Source organism: Dunckerocampus dactyliophorus, chromosome 19 (assembly GCF_027744805.1).
Source record: "Dunckerocampus dactyliophorus isolate RoL2022-P2 chromosome 19, RoL_Ddac_1.1, whole genome shotgun sequence".
Lineage (NCBI taxonomy): Eukaryota > Metazoa > Chordata > Actinopteri > Syngnathiformes > Syngnathidae > Dunckerocampus > Dunckerocampus dactyliophorus.
This window is the reverse complement of record NC_072837.1, coordinates 11826204-11839909: the sequence shown is the minus strand read 5'-3', so window position 1 is coordinate 11839909 and position 13706 is coordinate 11826204. Positions and strand designations below refer to the sequence as shown.

Below are 13706 nucleotides of genomic sequence, written 5' to 3'. Positions count from 1 at the left end.
ACTTTCATCTGTTAGTACAAATATAAGTACATAAATACAAATTGATACTTGACATTTTTTGAAGATCATTGAGTAATTGTAATATTTGCCTCTTTGTTGCTCGTGAATCAGAATAAAAAAAACAAGACAAAGATTATATTTCCTAGTGGTGATGGGGAAGCTCAATTTTACCGACTCGCGTTCTTATGAGTCAGTCACTGCAATGAGTCGCGTACTCTAGTCATTTTATTCACTCGACACAAAGTGCAACTGCAGAAACTCTCCCATGCACAAGTTGCTCTGGTGAGCGGACTCAGCAAATGAACCGTGAGTCGTTTGTTTTGTTGAGTCTGTGATTAAGCACGGGTAGGAAGGGGGAAAAGAGTTTATTCACCTGAATGAAGTAAGCGTGACATGTTATCTGGTTTCATTTTTTATTTTTTTTGCTAGCGGTAGCTGGGGTGAGTAAATGAACGAGTACCCTTGAATCCCTACTCATTTAAAAAAAAAAGTTTTGAACGACTCGTTCATGACTGGCACATCTCTAATGGCAACCTCTTGCTAACAGATGAGATCTAATCAGGGTTGCTGTGAGCTATTAAAATGGCTCAGGCTCAGGCTGAAAGCGTAGTTCAAACTATTATACGAGAATTAACGCAAACATGCGCCGTGGGCGGAGAAGCTCCGTCGGGGAACTTTGTGGATTTCATGGTGAGAAAACTAACCTTGTTTATGTCCATTCTTCGTTTCAATAGAAACAGCTATATTTTTACATTTTTTTTCATCGTTCATACACATAACTAGAAAATCACCACTTACATTATTGATATATATGTATATGAATGTATTAGATGCTATACAACAAATGGCAAAGGAGGCGTTCAATGAACGTTCACGTCGTGGCTGTGTTTCTCCGACGACGCAGTGATGTCACTGACATGGACGTCTCTGTGACACACGAGCAGGATAGAAAATAAGTCATGTATGAGTCATGTATGACCTTCCTCGTGGCGAAAGGGAGACACCCAATCAGAACGACGATGTGTGTCGAAAGTGGTTACGATTCCCAAATCGCACAAATTGCCGAGCGGGAAACATCAGTCTACAAATATCACGAAATTACATCAAATCCTCTGCAAAGGTAGCATTGCGCAGTCTCTAAGGTTACGTATACGGTAGTTTTTTATGCATATATATCATTTTCTTAATGCATTTATCTAAAAGAGTTATTGAGTTATTTTTTACTTATATCCTGTGTTTCAGGGTACTTGTGTGGTGCAGGACACCAGGAATATGTTCAATGGTGATCACACACTGACTAACCATGATAAACAAATTCTTAAAGAGGTGAGTTATCATTCACATCCTGAGCTGGATCCCGAGTTGCACACTTCTGTACTTACTTACCTGCAACTACAACTTTCAGGATCAGTCTGATACCAGATAAATACAGCGCCTGTATCACCAATACGGATACTTTTAACTTGGGCATTTTTCCAAATTATTCAATACCCATTGATTTTTTTTTTTTTTTTTTTTTTTTAGCCTTTAGTTTGTTGATCATTATCATCACACTAAAACACACATATTTTTCGGCAAAAATAAAAACTTGTGACACAATGTAACAATGTTTCATATTGTAATAATGTTGATCACAACAATATATGAATGTAACAATACCAACTAAATAGTTATTTCCTTTTATTACATACAATTGTTGATCCGACCTCCTCTAGTGTGCAGTGATGTATACTTATCACCCTCAATAGTCACCATCTTGGTTACTAGCAGAAGGGGAGGGACTAAATTGAGTGGTTGCAATTCCCCTTAAAAAGGCAAGAAGAGGATAAATACAAGTAGAGCCTTGGTTAGCATCATTAATTTGTTCCAGAAAGTCCGACTCTAAACGGACACTACCCAAATCATTTTTCCCCATAAGAAATGCGAACCCAATGAATTCATTCCAGAAAGCTAAAAATGTTAAGACAAAACACTTTAAATAGTTTTGCTTGCATAAAACAATTCTAAATGCATATCAATGATGAATGAAAGGGATAAATGAACTCTTAAGCTTACTTTTACCTTTTACCTTCATTGACAATGTGACACGGACACCACCTTCCTCATTTATTTTATTTCTTGACTTCAACAGTTTTTCTCAACTCAAGTCTCTGCTTTTCTTTTTACCACGGCTGCAAAATAAGCTAAAATGGAGCCAAAGAGAGTTGCAAGTGCCAGCATTTTGATGAGAAAGGTGTGAAACACGGGCTGTACGGTGGCCTAGTGGTTAGCATGTTGGCCTCACAGTCAGGAGATTGTGGATTCGTATCTCGGAACATCTCAGTGGGAAGTTTGCATGTTCTACCCGTGCTTGTGTGGGTTCTCTCCGGGTACTCTGGCTTCCTCTCACATTCCAAAAATAAGCATGCTAGGTTAATTGGAGGTTCTAAATTGTCCATAGGTGTGAATGTGAGTGTGAATGGTTGTTTGTCTACACTACTCACAATAATTTAGGGATATTGTTATTTACATGAGTGCTTTTCCTATTTGGTCTGAATTTTAATGAAATATGTAATAGTTCCCTTTAATATTATTAATGAATGAGCAGAAGCACGATATTCATTAGTGCAATATATATTTCCCCAACAATTTAGACAATAACAAAGATATCCAAATAACCAAAACTGACAAAGTCAGTAGCGGGTGTTTCCACAATTTGCCGCAATGACAGCTTGACAGATGTCTCATGCTCCTAACTAGTCTCATGATGTTGTTCTGAGGCAATGCCTTCCACCCCTCCACAAATGATATACAGTTCTGCCAGGTCACATGGGGGTGGGCTACGAGCATCCAGTCGCTGCTTCAGCTGGTCCCAGACGTGCTCCATGGGGTTCGGGTCAGGGGGCATTGCTGGCCATACCATATGAGGCACTCCGACTTCCTGAAGTCAAGCTGTGACAATTCTGGCACGATGTGGTGGAGCATTATCATCCATAAACAGAAAGTTGGGGCTGTGCTGGTGGAATTGGGGGATGATGATGGGCTCTATGATGTCTCTGAGGTAAGAATGTGCAGTGACTGTGCCACCCACAATCACCAAATCTGTTTTGCGCTGACTGGTGAAGCCTGCCCAGACTGTTGCACCTCCTCCACCAAAACGAACCCCGGGGACCACGTTGACCTCGGTGTATCGTCACTTTGCCTTCTGCAATATCGCTGCCGACCATTTCTGTGCAAGGTGACCTGACACTCATCAGTGACCAGGACGGTAGATCACTGCTGCATTGTCCAGGTCACATGCTCTTGTGTCCACTGCAAATGGTCGCGGCCGTGTCTTGGTGTCAATAGAGTCACCTGCAACAGTCATCAGGCATTCAAAGCGGTGGAGTCGGGTGCGAATAGTTTGTCTGGAAACCCTGGTACCGCTCCCTACTTGTAAACAGGTCTGCAGCTGTGTGGCAGTAGCATCACGTTGTCTGAGTGCATAGGTCCTTAAGTACTGGTCATTATTGCTGTCCATCACTTGTGGGTCTGTCACAAACACAGCCAGGAGTTCTGTGTCTTGGTGCAAGTCTTCTGATGACCATTTCAGAAACACAAAGTTCACAAGCAACATCTGACTGCCTGCTACCGACCTGAAGGCGCGCTACGGCCAAGTGGTGCTGCTCGTCCATTAAGTGACGTCGTTGCTAACGACACCAGCTTTTTATACCCCAAGAATGTTGAAATTGATGCCACTTTGAAAAGAGTTGTCTTTTTGTATTTTTGGCCCCAGTATGTAAGCACGCTGTACACAGTGAGACCATTATGTGGAAAACACAAAATGATGTGTCTATCACCCTAATTGCCTCCCTATCCCACAAACCACTGAAGTAAAACACACACCTCATGTATGAAATCCGCTGAGGACCTCACAATATCCCTAACTTATTGCAAGTAGTGTATATGTACCCTGCGATTGGCTGGCGACCAGTCCTGAGTGTACCAAAGACAGCTGGGATAGGCTCCAGCATCCCTGCAACCCTAGTGAGGACGTGAGGTATAGAAAATGGATGTATCGAAGGTGAGAAACACTATTCTACTCAAGAAATAACTCATAGCAAAACACCAAGGTTGTGTCCATGTTGTACGCCACCACGTTATGTCTTTGGCAACAATCACGTCTTGAATGAAGGTAAAAGTAACATTAAATGTTAGTTTTCCCTGTCATTTGTAATTTATATGCATTTAGAATCATTTTGTGCATTTAAAACAAAAAAAAAGTGTATAAACCGCAAGTGTCCATGTCATATTGTGGCGCGCACGAGCCCGTGAGGACCAGTCAGCTCTTTATTTGACAGGAGCCAATCATGAGCTATGAAAAAACTCCCATCAACACATTGGAAATTGCAGGAGGTCATTACTCAATATAACTAGTATGACTCAGTTTCATCTTACAAACATTAAACTCATCACACAGCGTCTAACAATCAAACGTTATACCTCAGAAATATAAAAACCTGTATCAATACAGGTTTTATATGAAAAAACCCAACATTTTAAAGTGTTCTCATAATGCATTTCGGTTGAGAAAAACATTTCATTGGAGGAGAGCATAGAAAGCATACAAAATGGCGCTGAAATGCTGCTTCTGACTCACCAGCGGGAGCAAGAGAACCCAGAGCCCAAAGCAAAAAGAGGGACTGATGACATTGCAGCGCCCCAATGAATCTTTTCCTCAGACGCAATGCCTTATTGGGAAACTTTAAAATGTTTTTTTTATTTTAAAGTCATATTGGGACATGTTTGTATATTTGCATATAAGCCTTTTGCGTATTAAGTTGCTGTGTGATGAATTTAATGCCGTTAGTAAGGTGTTCTTTGAAAGATGAAACAATATATCAATAGCACGACGTGATTCGTACATGAACCGGGGCGCACGCTAACACAGGTTCACCTGTATTGCGATCGTCACATCAGGGAAGTGCACAACAACAGTAATGGATTTGGCACAGTACTACACAGCCAACTCCACACAATCAGAACTAAGTACACTGTACATGTAACCCGCCTGCTTCACACTGCCCACACCGGGCCTTGAACACCGCACCCTCGGAATGGGAGGCGAGAGCCAAAGGCCCAGACTGTCGTCCGCGCGCTCAGCACAGATCTTCAGGCCGAGGGAGTGAGGTCCATTACATACAGTATAACTGTTAACTGTCAAAAAAAAGGTGGAAAATGTATCAGCCTATTTAATATTGTATAGCACCGGATAACCAGCAATAATGAATTCAAATTGTACATTTAATGGAAATTCAAAACACCCTTCTGAATTTTAAAACCAAACAAAAAACCCAGTAAGAATAATTATTGAAATAATTAATTATAAATCTATATATTATGTTATAAAGGCAAAAAAAAGAGGAAATGGTATTGGTCTTTGCATAGCTTGACATTTATTTAGTGTTTAAACTGTACTTTACAATATTCCTTGCAGCTGTACAAAGAGAGACACACAACTGCATCCATTTGGTCCCTTGACACAATCAAGATGCAACTGTATTTCGATAAGAATTACACTTCTCGAAGTAAGTGAGTGTTGCATACATGCGAATATGAAGTATTTTAATGTCAATGGAGGAAGTTTCAGGAATGCGAAGTTGTATTTTCTTTTTTTTAAACCAAAGTATGACCACAACCACAGCTCTGAACTAAGAGAACACGAAGAAGCCAAGAAGCCCGTAACTACGGAAGCCTGTTTCCGCCACTGAAACAACCAAAAAAATCTCAGTGGTTAGTCGAAATTATGAGATAAAAAGTCATAATTATGAGAAGTCAAAATGATGAGATACCGCCTTGTTCGCTGGAGCCTTTGTCACGTGGCACTCAGCACATGCACAGATTGTATCTGATAATTACGACTTTTTGTCTCATAATTATGACTTGTCATATTTTTTACTTATCTGATAATATCTCGTAGTTTTGCCTTCATCTAATAATTGTGACTATCTCATAATTATATCATTATGTTTTTTTTATGTCATCATTTTGACTTTTTATCTCATGACTTACCATTGGGATATGTTTTTCTTTCAGTGACGGAAACGGGCTTCCATAACGTAGTTTTAATATCAACTTATACATGAGCAATTGTGCCATTTTATTTTATTATGGGCCTTCTTGCGAAACATTATCACTGACATATTTTTGGGATTCTCCCAAAATTATATATTATATATCGCATTGAGATTTTGAACTTTATCAACCATCTCTTGTAGCAAGAGATGTTCCGGTGTTATCACAATACAGTGGAACCTTGGTTAGCATCATGAATTTGTTCCAGAAGGTTGGACATTAACTGAATACATTTTCCCCATAAGAAATCATGTAAATCCAATTAATCCCTTTCAGAAAGCCAAAAATGCTAACACAAAACAGTTGGTTTTTTAATATAGTTGTACAATTACTGAATTGACAGCAAGCTCAACCACCACCACCTTCCTGTTTTGACATGAGTTGTTTATTGAATTCAATAGTGTTTCTCACCTCAATACTGTAACCCAAAATGGAGCAAAAGAAAGTTGCAAGTGGCAGCATTTCGGTAAAGAAGGTGAGAAACACGATTGAATTCAAGAAATAAATCATGACAAAACAGGAAGATGGTTTCCGTGTGTCTCTCTCTGCCACATCGTGTCTTTGGGAACAGTAGTCTTCAATGAAGGTAAAAGTAACCTTAAATGTTCATTTAGTACTTTCATTCATCATTTATATGCATTTTAGAATTGTTTTATTCCGGCAAAACTATAATTCTAAAACTATAAAAACATGTTTTGTGTTAACGGCTGAAGATATCATTGACGGGCGACGTAATTTCCAGTTCCGGTTGCCCATTTCTTTGCTAGCTAATAGGATGCTAACAAGGAAGGACATTTTCTGATCAAAAAAATATTTTAAGAACACAGTTGGACTCAGTGTATTAATAACACGACAAGACACGCACCACATTCTATGCTAACCAGGAAATGCACGCAAACCGAGGCCAAATTGTGGCGGAAATTTTCAACGTTAACCAAAAAACACGCTAACCGAGGTTCCACTGTGTACCCACGCAGGTTGTTAGCATGCTAGCTGTTAGGTTGCAGGCCCATTCAGAATGTCTGCAGGATTTTCTCTAATTATCATTGTGTGTTTTTAGAATGATTTATTATTATTAGTCTGTTGTCGAAATCAAAACGGAAAGTTCTACTAGTGACTCTGGTCAGAGACATAGGGAGAATGTGTAATTCATAAAGGATTTTTCTTGTTTGTTGACGTGGTTTTTCTTCATTTATGCATATTTATTTATTTTGATTCTTGTTTTCACATGATATTTTATACTCCAATCCACTGTACTAACAAATCACCATTGTATATACAGTATATATCATCTACACTGTATATCACAAGCATGACAGTACTTTTCTGTGCAGGGGAGTTCCTGAAGGAAATCAACAGGATGCTGGAGTTGAGGCTAAACCAAGTGAGCAGGGAAATCACAGAGTGCAGGTTGAAAACAAAAGAACAGCTGGATGTTCTTTATCGTAAAATCATCACTTTTATACTGCTGGGCTCTGGCATGGGCTCACCTTCAGATATCAGCTCTGTTCAAGAGGCGACAGGTAACACAAAGCATCCAACACACACAAATTCATTTCATTAACAGCAATGACCTGACCAGGTGCTAAAAGAATATTCAATTCAAAATCAAGTTACATAATGATGCAGGTAAAAGGTAAAACTTTAAATTTAAAAATTTTAAAAAATGCTCCTAATAACACAGTTAAAGTCTGATTCAAATATTCTGCTATTAAAAAAGCAGTCTTTGGTAAACAGATTTTCAAACATGAAAATACATTGGAATATATCAATCACATATTACAATTCACAGTTCTACATGTCCAAAAAGGAGTAGGAAGAAGCAAAGTTTATTTAATCCCACCCCCCATCCGTTTCACATCAATTGCAATACATTTGTTCACTTCCTGTACTCGAAATGCACTCTTTGCTAGTTTAAAATACATCGGAAAATGTTAAGGTAATATGATAATATGATCAGGTAATATAAGGTAACAGTGTGATTATCAGGAGTAATTTGAAAACTGTGATTAATGTGATTCACAATTGTAATTATTAGAGCATGATTGTATCACATCCCGCGTGTGGATGCCCCTTCACTTATTGCGTGCGTCAGTTGCGTTGCAGAGCATCTTTCCACCGACGGAACTGGGAGCCTTCTCCATGCTCTTAAAGAGCGATAAGGAGCAGCAGCTCTCTGAGCTCACCATGACCGTCACAGGAATACGGCTCTTCAACAAAGCCGGCAAGAAGGAAGAAGCGGAGATTAACTTCTCTGAACTAAGTATAATACAATACACCGGACACTCCAATACTGCGGAACGTCTTCAGACTTGTGGCTTCTTTCTTGCCCGCACTGCAGTGCCTGCAGTTCTGTGTGAAGCGCTTTCAGTCACCAGTCAAGCAATCGAGAATGAGCTGAGGGGCTCCCAGTGTTTGGCGTGGAAATACACGGCGCTGTTAGAAAAGTATAAGGACAGGCTGCCTGGAGAAAGCGACGTGTCCCTGGTTCAGCTCAAACACGCGCTCTACAATGTCAGGCAGCATGAACTTTTTCTCCAAATACTTCTGGTAAGTTCATGTTAGTTGTTGCTATTGCTCTTTCAGATGGAATGATTCAACATGTCAACCCATCACTGAGATCACACCTGAAGACATTACATAAAGTCTCTTTAAGTTTAATAAATGCGACCCTAAAGAGGAGAAGCGATATAGAAAATGGATGGATGGAAATGTACAGTAGATCCCTGCTTTTCTTGGGCGTCACGATGGAGGACCACCAGCGAATGGCAAAAATCCAAGAATTGATATGCCCATGAAAATGTCTCTTTGACACGGCCCCCCCAAACTCTCCTACTAGCTCGACGTTGACGTTCTCTGATCTCAGATCAACATTTGCAATAAAAGTGACTGATGTAATTATTAGGTTAGATTCAGCTCCAGACTCCCACCCTCCCCAATTGCCATTGTTCGCTCGCCACAATCCAGATTTAATCCCCAAATGTGCCCCACACACTGACTAAACACATTTCAAGTATAAAATGTATGCAGTAGCTACTCACCAATAATTAATGATAATGTAAGACGACTGATAGAACAGATGGACACCCCATCCCAATATAATAGCTCAGGAAACACTGTTGTGGGTTATGTATTATTGTATGTCTGTGCAACAAATAATCTTGGTGTTCACTTTCAACACCAGGCTGACGCAGGTTTGTGTGGCAAAAAAACAGAAATACTGCAGAAGGATATATCTTCACAGATAAACCTGCTGAAAAACTCTGTGCAGCCTAAGACAGCTGTGTCCACCACAAAGGTTTATGTAAGTACATTTGTGTTTGATACTTAAACATTTCTGGAGTATTTATTCATAGGTCAATCCCCCATAAGGTCAATCAAACATTTATTCCAAATGTTTGATTGACCTTATGTATTTATTACCTGTTTTTAAAATACAGTAATGGCTTTGTATGCATGTACTTTTCTTTATATAGACATTTTTAAAATACCATGTTCAAACTGCAACAAATATAGCCGCACCTTTCAAAGATCCATCCATTCATTTTCTTCTGCTTATCTGGGTCTGGGTTGCGGGAGCATCTCTGCGCATGCATAGCCGGGAGAAGGCTCTGGGACAGACCTAGGACACGCTGGAGTGATTACGTCTCACAGCTGGCCTGGGAATTCCTTGTTGTCCTCCCAGTAGAACAGGAAGAGTTGGCCGGAGACCGGGAAGTCTGGACTTCCCTACTTAGTTTGCGGCCCCTGCGACCCGGACCCGGATAAGCGGAAGAAAATGGATGGATAGATAGATGGAGTGTGGAAGGAGGAGGATGAGGTGCGCTCAATTGTACGGAAATTATGGTAATTAGCATAATTGATTCATTGTGGATTAATTGTTGCAGCTCTACTTCAACCATCTTGTTCTGTCTGCCTTGTACCATTGATGCCATGTTCTCCTGATTGATTTTTCATTCCTCATGCTGTTTCAGCCATTGTTCAGGGCCCTCTCAAAGCTGTGGTCGGAACTTCAGGATGAGGCAGAGCTGCAGAACGTCTTTAGCAACATTCAACTCGGACTGCGGTCGTTCCTTACCTCTCAGGCCAAGATTTTTTCCAAAGATTCTTTGGACAGCTTGTTGGAGGGATTAGAAGTCATAACAGACAGACAAAGAATGAACGAGTCGTCATGTACGGTTGCAATATGGAGACATAAACAAGGATTCATGCAATGGCAAAGTAAGTTTACCGTTACAGAGAGAACTTATGTTGTTTATCCAGGTGAGCGCATTGATCCAGCAGAGATGAAGCAAAATGAGTGGCTCCTGTTTGAAACGACCGACAACCTTGCTGGACTGCTGGTGCAGTTCAGTGGATTCTGTGGCTACACACTTGTACACAACAATGGACTACTTCTTCCAGGTAAAGTTGTCTTCTGTGAAGTTATGTTTGTGTATTGTAGGTATTATATATCTTTATGTGTACAGCTGCTCATAATATTTAAAGGGGACATATTATGGAAAACATACATTTTAATTGCTTGTATACACATTCTATATACTAGTCACTTCCTCTGTGGATGTTTTGTCCGCATTTCCTACCAGACCTTCACCATAATGACTTGATGATACCTTCAGCTTGAACCCTTTGGCAGGAGATACAAATTCATTGAAAAAAAATTAATTACGATTGCCGCTTCTACGCCAACCAAGCTAACTGTCGCCAATGGGCGAACTTCAAAGCAATTGCTTCACAATGGAATGCCCTGCAAGAATAATATACAACAACCGTCAAATGCCAAATGTCCGTGGACACAGATGAGTACTTGGAGACAGTGAAATGTGAGAAGATGAACAAGGAAGACATTTAATCATATGAAGCCATTGGGATGGGCACGGTAGCCAATTCACGGAATGGGACAACAAAACGGTGACAAACCAACGTGACAAATATGTAAGAGATTGCAAGCATGCGGATGGGGAAGTGATTGAGGAAATGATATGTCAATAACAGCAGCAGATTGCAGCGCTAGAGAATAAGATAACAAAGCTGTTGCACGGCAGTTCAGATATATACTGTGTATATATATAGCAAGCAAGCATACATACATACAGTATATATAAGAGGTACATTTGAGGCTAGCTTGTTAGCTCGCTAGCTTGTTAGCTTCTTGCAGCATAAGAGTTGCAATGTGGTGTAAATAAAGAATAACAAGACTGTAAAAGTGATTATTAGGGTGTAACTTCATGTCTGCGGGGCTCTAATAATGTTAAAAAACATATTTAGAAAGTCATAAACAGGTTTTCTATGCTCTAACTCTAAAAATATTCTATTTATTAACATTGACTCCTATATTGTGGAAATTCATTTAATACGGTTGGGTCTGAAACCAATTATACCAATTATACGGGGGACGACAGTGCTACATAAGTCTCTCAGCACCCATTTCTTTTGTAATGGTATATTTGCCAATTGAGGGCGGAAGACCCAGCACACGCTGGAAGGATCATGTCTGACAGCTGGCCTGGGAACGCTTTGGTGTCGTCCCGGTAAAAGTGGAAGAGGTAGCCAGCGACCTGGAAGTCTGGACTTCCTTACTGAGACTGTTGCTTCTGTGAACCGTACCCGGATAAGTGAAAGAAAATGGATGGGGGGCTCATTATAAAGTCTCACCTAAAGGCTCCACAGTGGGTAGGGACGCTCCTGACCCCAGGCTTTGGCTAGCATGAGACATGGCTAGCGATAGTGCCAAGCAGAATCCAGAGCTTGGAGACCCTCTTCTGTGGTTAAACCATTACACCTCCGCTGTTTACCCCCATTAGTATTAAAGTCTTCAAATATGTGACATTTCCTGTGTAGGAAACCCATACATCGGAGTTCTCAGACACAGGGAGAAGTTATATGTCTTCAGTTCCAAAGAGGCTGCTTTGAAATTTGCCCGCAGTCCAGATCACTTCATTGCGCTGGTGACGGAGAAAGCCAAGTGTTTCCCTGAACTGATTAAACTGCTCAAGCTCCATCAAAATCCAGCTCATGTAAGATTGTGCTTTGGTTTGCAAATGCATTCTGGAAAATATTTTTGTGTCCCAAACATACAGTCACGCAGAAATATTTGTTTACGTTATTACACTGCCGTGCTGTGTTCCAGATGCAGCCAGGAGAGGCAGTAATTCCAAAGCAGAAGTGTGACAGCTTCACGCAGACTGTTGTCCACCCGCTGGAGTCAAACATTGTCAAGCCCTACGAATGGAATGAGTGGGAACTGCGAAGGAAAGCTATCAAACTGGTCAGTCATTATTCATTTATTCATTTTTTTTGTACTGTTCATCCTGTTGAGGGTCAGTATCCCCGGTGGAGAAATGGTACAGGCTTTCCATGTTAGAAGCCATGCTTTCGATTCCTAGCCAGGGTTGTGTGAGGAAGACATCTGGTGTAAAAACCAACATAAAACCATTCATGTGATTGATTCTACACTTAACCATTTTAGGCTGATATTCGAACGACAGTTACACACTCAACGCAGACCCATCTAAGCCACATGAGACGGGAAAATATCACTCAGACTTGGCTTCCCAAGGAGGTCGGCTGCCAAACTAAGAGAGATGGCCAGACTGGTGTACCCAGACCTCAGATCTTCCTGGCGGGCTTGAGAGGACAAAGGGATGGATGCGTGGAGAAAGTCGACCTTACCAGATCTATTTATGAATAAACCTTACCAGAGGCATGTACTACCAAGCTTCTTAGCAGAATACATCGCCACGGTAACCTCTGCGGTAGCGCTAACCTGGTCGGAAGCAGGCTATATTCGGGGATAAGAGATCAGAGCTGATAAAAACACTACCTACTGACCAATAAGAGAGCACAGCCTATCGAAGCCCCTCCCACTGTCCAATCAGTTGTCTCTGAAAATGACAACACCGTTCATTGACAAACCTGTCCCACATCTTCAGCATTTGGGTTAGTTGATCCTGGACAAGTTAAACTTGCTTCGTAGTACACGCCTCGGATCTGCTGATGAATAATCACTGATTGGAAAAACGTCTTGTGTTACTATTGACAAATTGCGAGTTAAAAAGAACATTTTAAAATATTAAAACAACTTTAGAAAATCGTACTAAATAAAGGAAAAACGTATCGGATCGGTCCATCCCTTGTAAATGCCCTCTTGGAGTCAACATTATTTTGTAATGACCAAAATATTAACAATCTGTGATGTTAGACTTTATCGGGCAACGTTGGACTTCCATGATTGATGATGACCATGATCGTAGTTGACATGCACACTCAGTGAATGTGATGATAAGTGTACTGATGAGATTTTAGCCTTTTAAGCCTTTTAATCTGCTTAGGATATGAGTCAGCTAAAAATGTTTGAGTATGCAAGAGCACAAGTCACACATTTGAATTAATCATTTCAATGTAACTTAGTCATTGTTGTGGCAGTAAAGTTAAATTAAAAAAAACAGTTTAACACAATAAAATAACACACTAAATGTGACAATTGATTAATTGCAATTAATGCTTTAATTTGACACCCCTACGGTAATTTTATTATCACAAAGCTCACGCAAATCAGCAAAGTACAAACAAAAGCTGGCGCAGAGGTAAGAGGCAAACAAGACACAAACACT

The 13706-nt window shown here is 40.4% G+C and overlaps 1 protein-coding gene across 1 annotated transcript; it reads left to right on the top strand.

Annotated features, from left to right (window-relative positions):
- The first annotated feature begins 551 nt into the window (after positions 1–551).
- cfap206 (cilia and flagella associated protein 206) lies at positions 552–12795 on the top strand. The gene is made up of 11 exons (XM_054761623.1): positions 552–690; positions 1243–1326; positions 5456–5546; positions 7428–7616; positions 8189–8643; positions 9278–9397; positions 10068–10266; positions 10357–10497; positions 11935–12110; positions 12224–12361; positions 12563–12795. The coding sequence occupies exons 1-11, from the start codon at positions 583–585 to the stop codon at positions 12782–12784; spliced, it is 1923 nt and encodes a 640-aa protein (XP_054617598.1). The 5' UTR covers positions 552–582; the 3' UTR covers positions 12785–12795.
- The last annotated feature ends 911 nt before the right edge of the window (positions 12796–13706 follow it).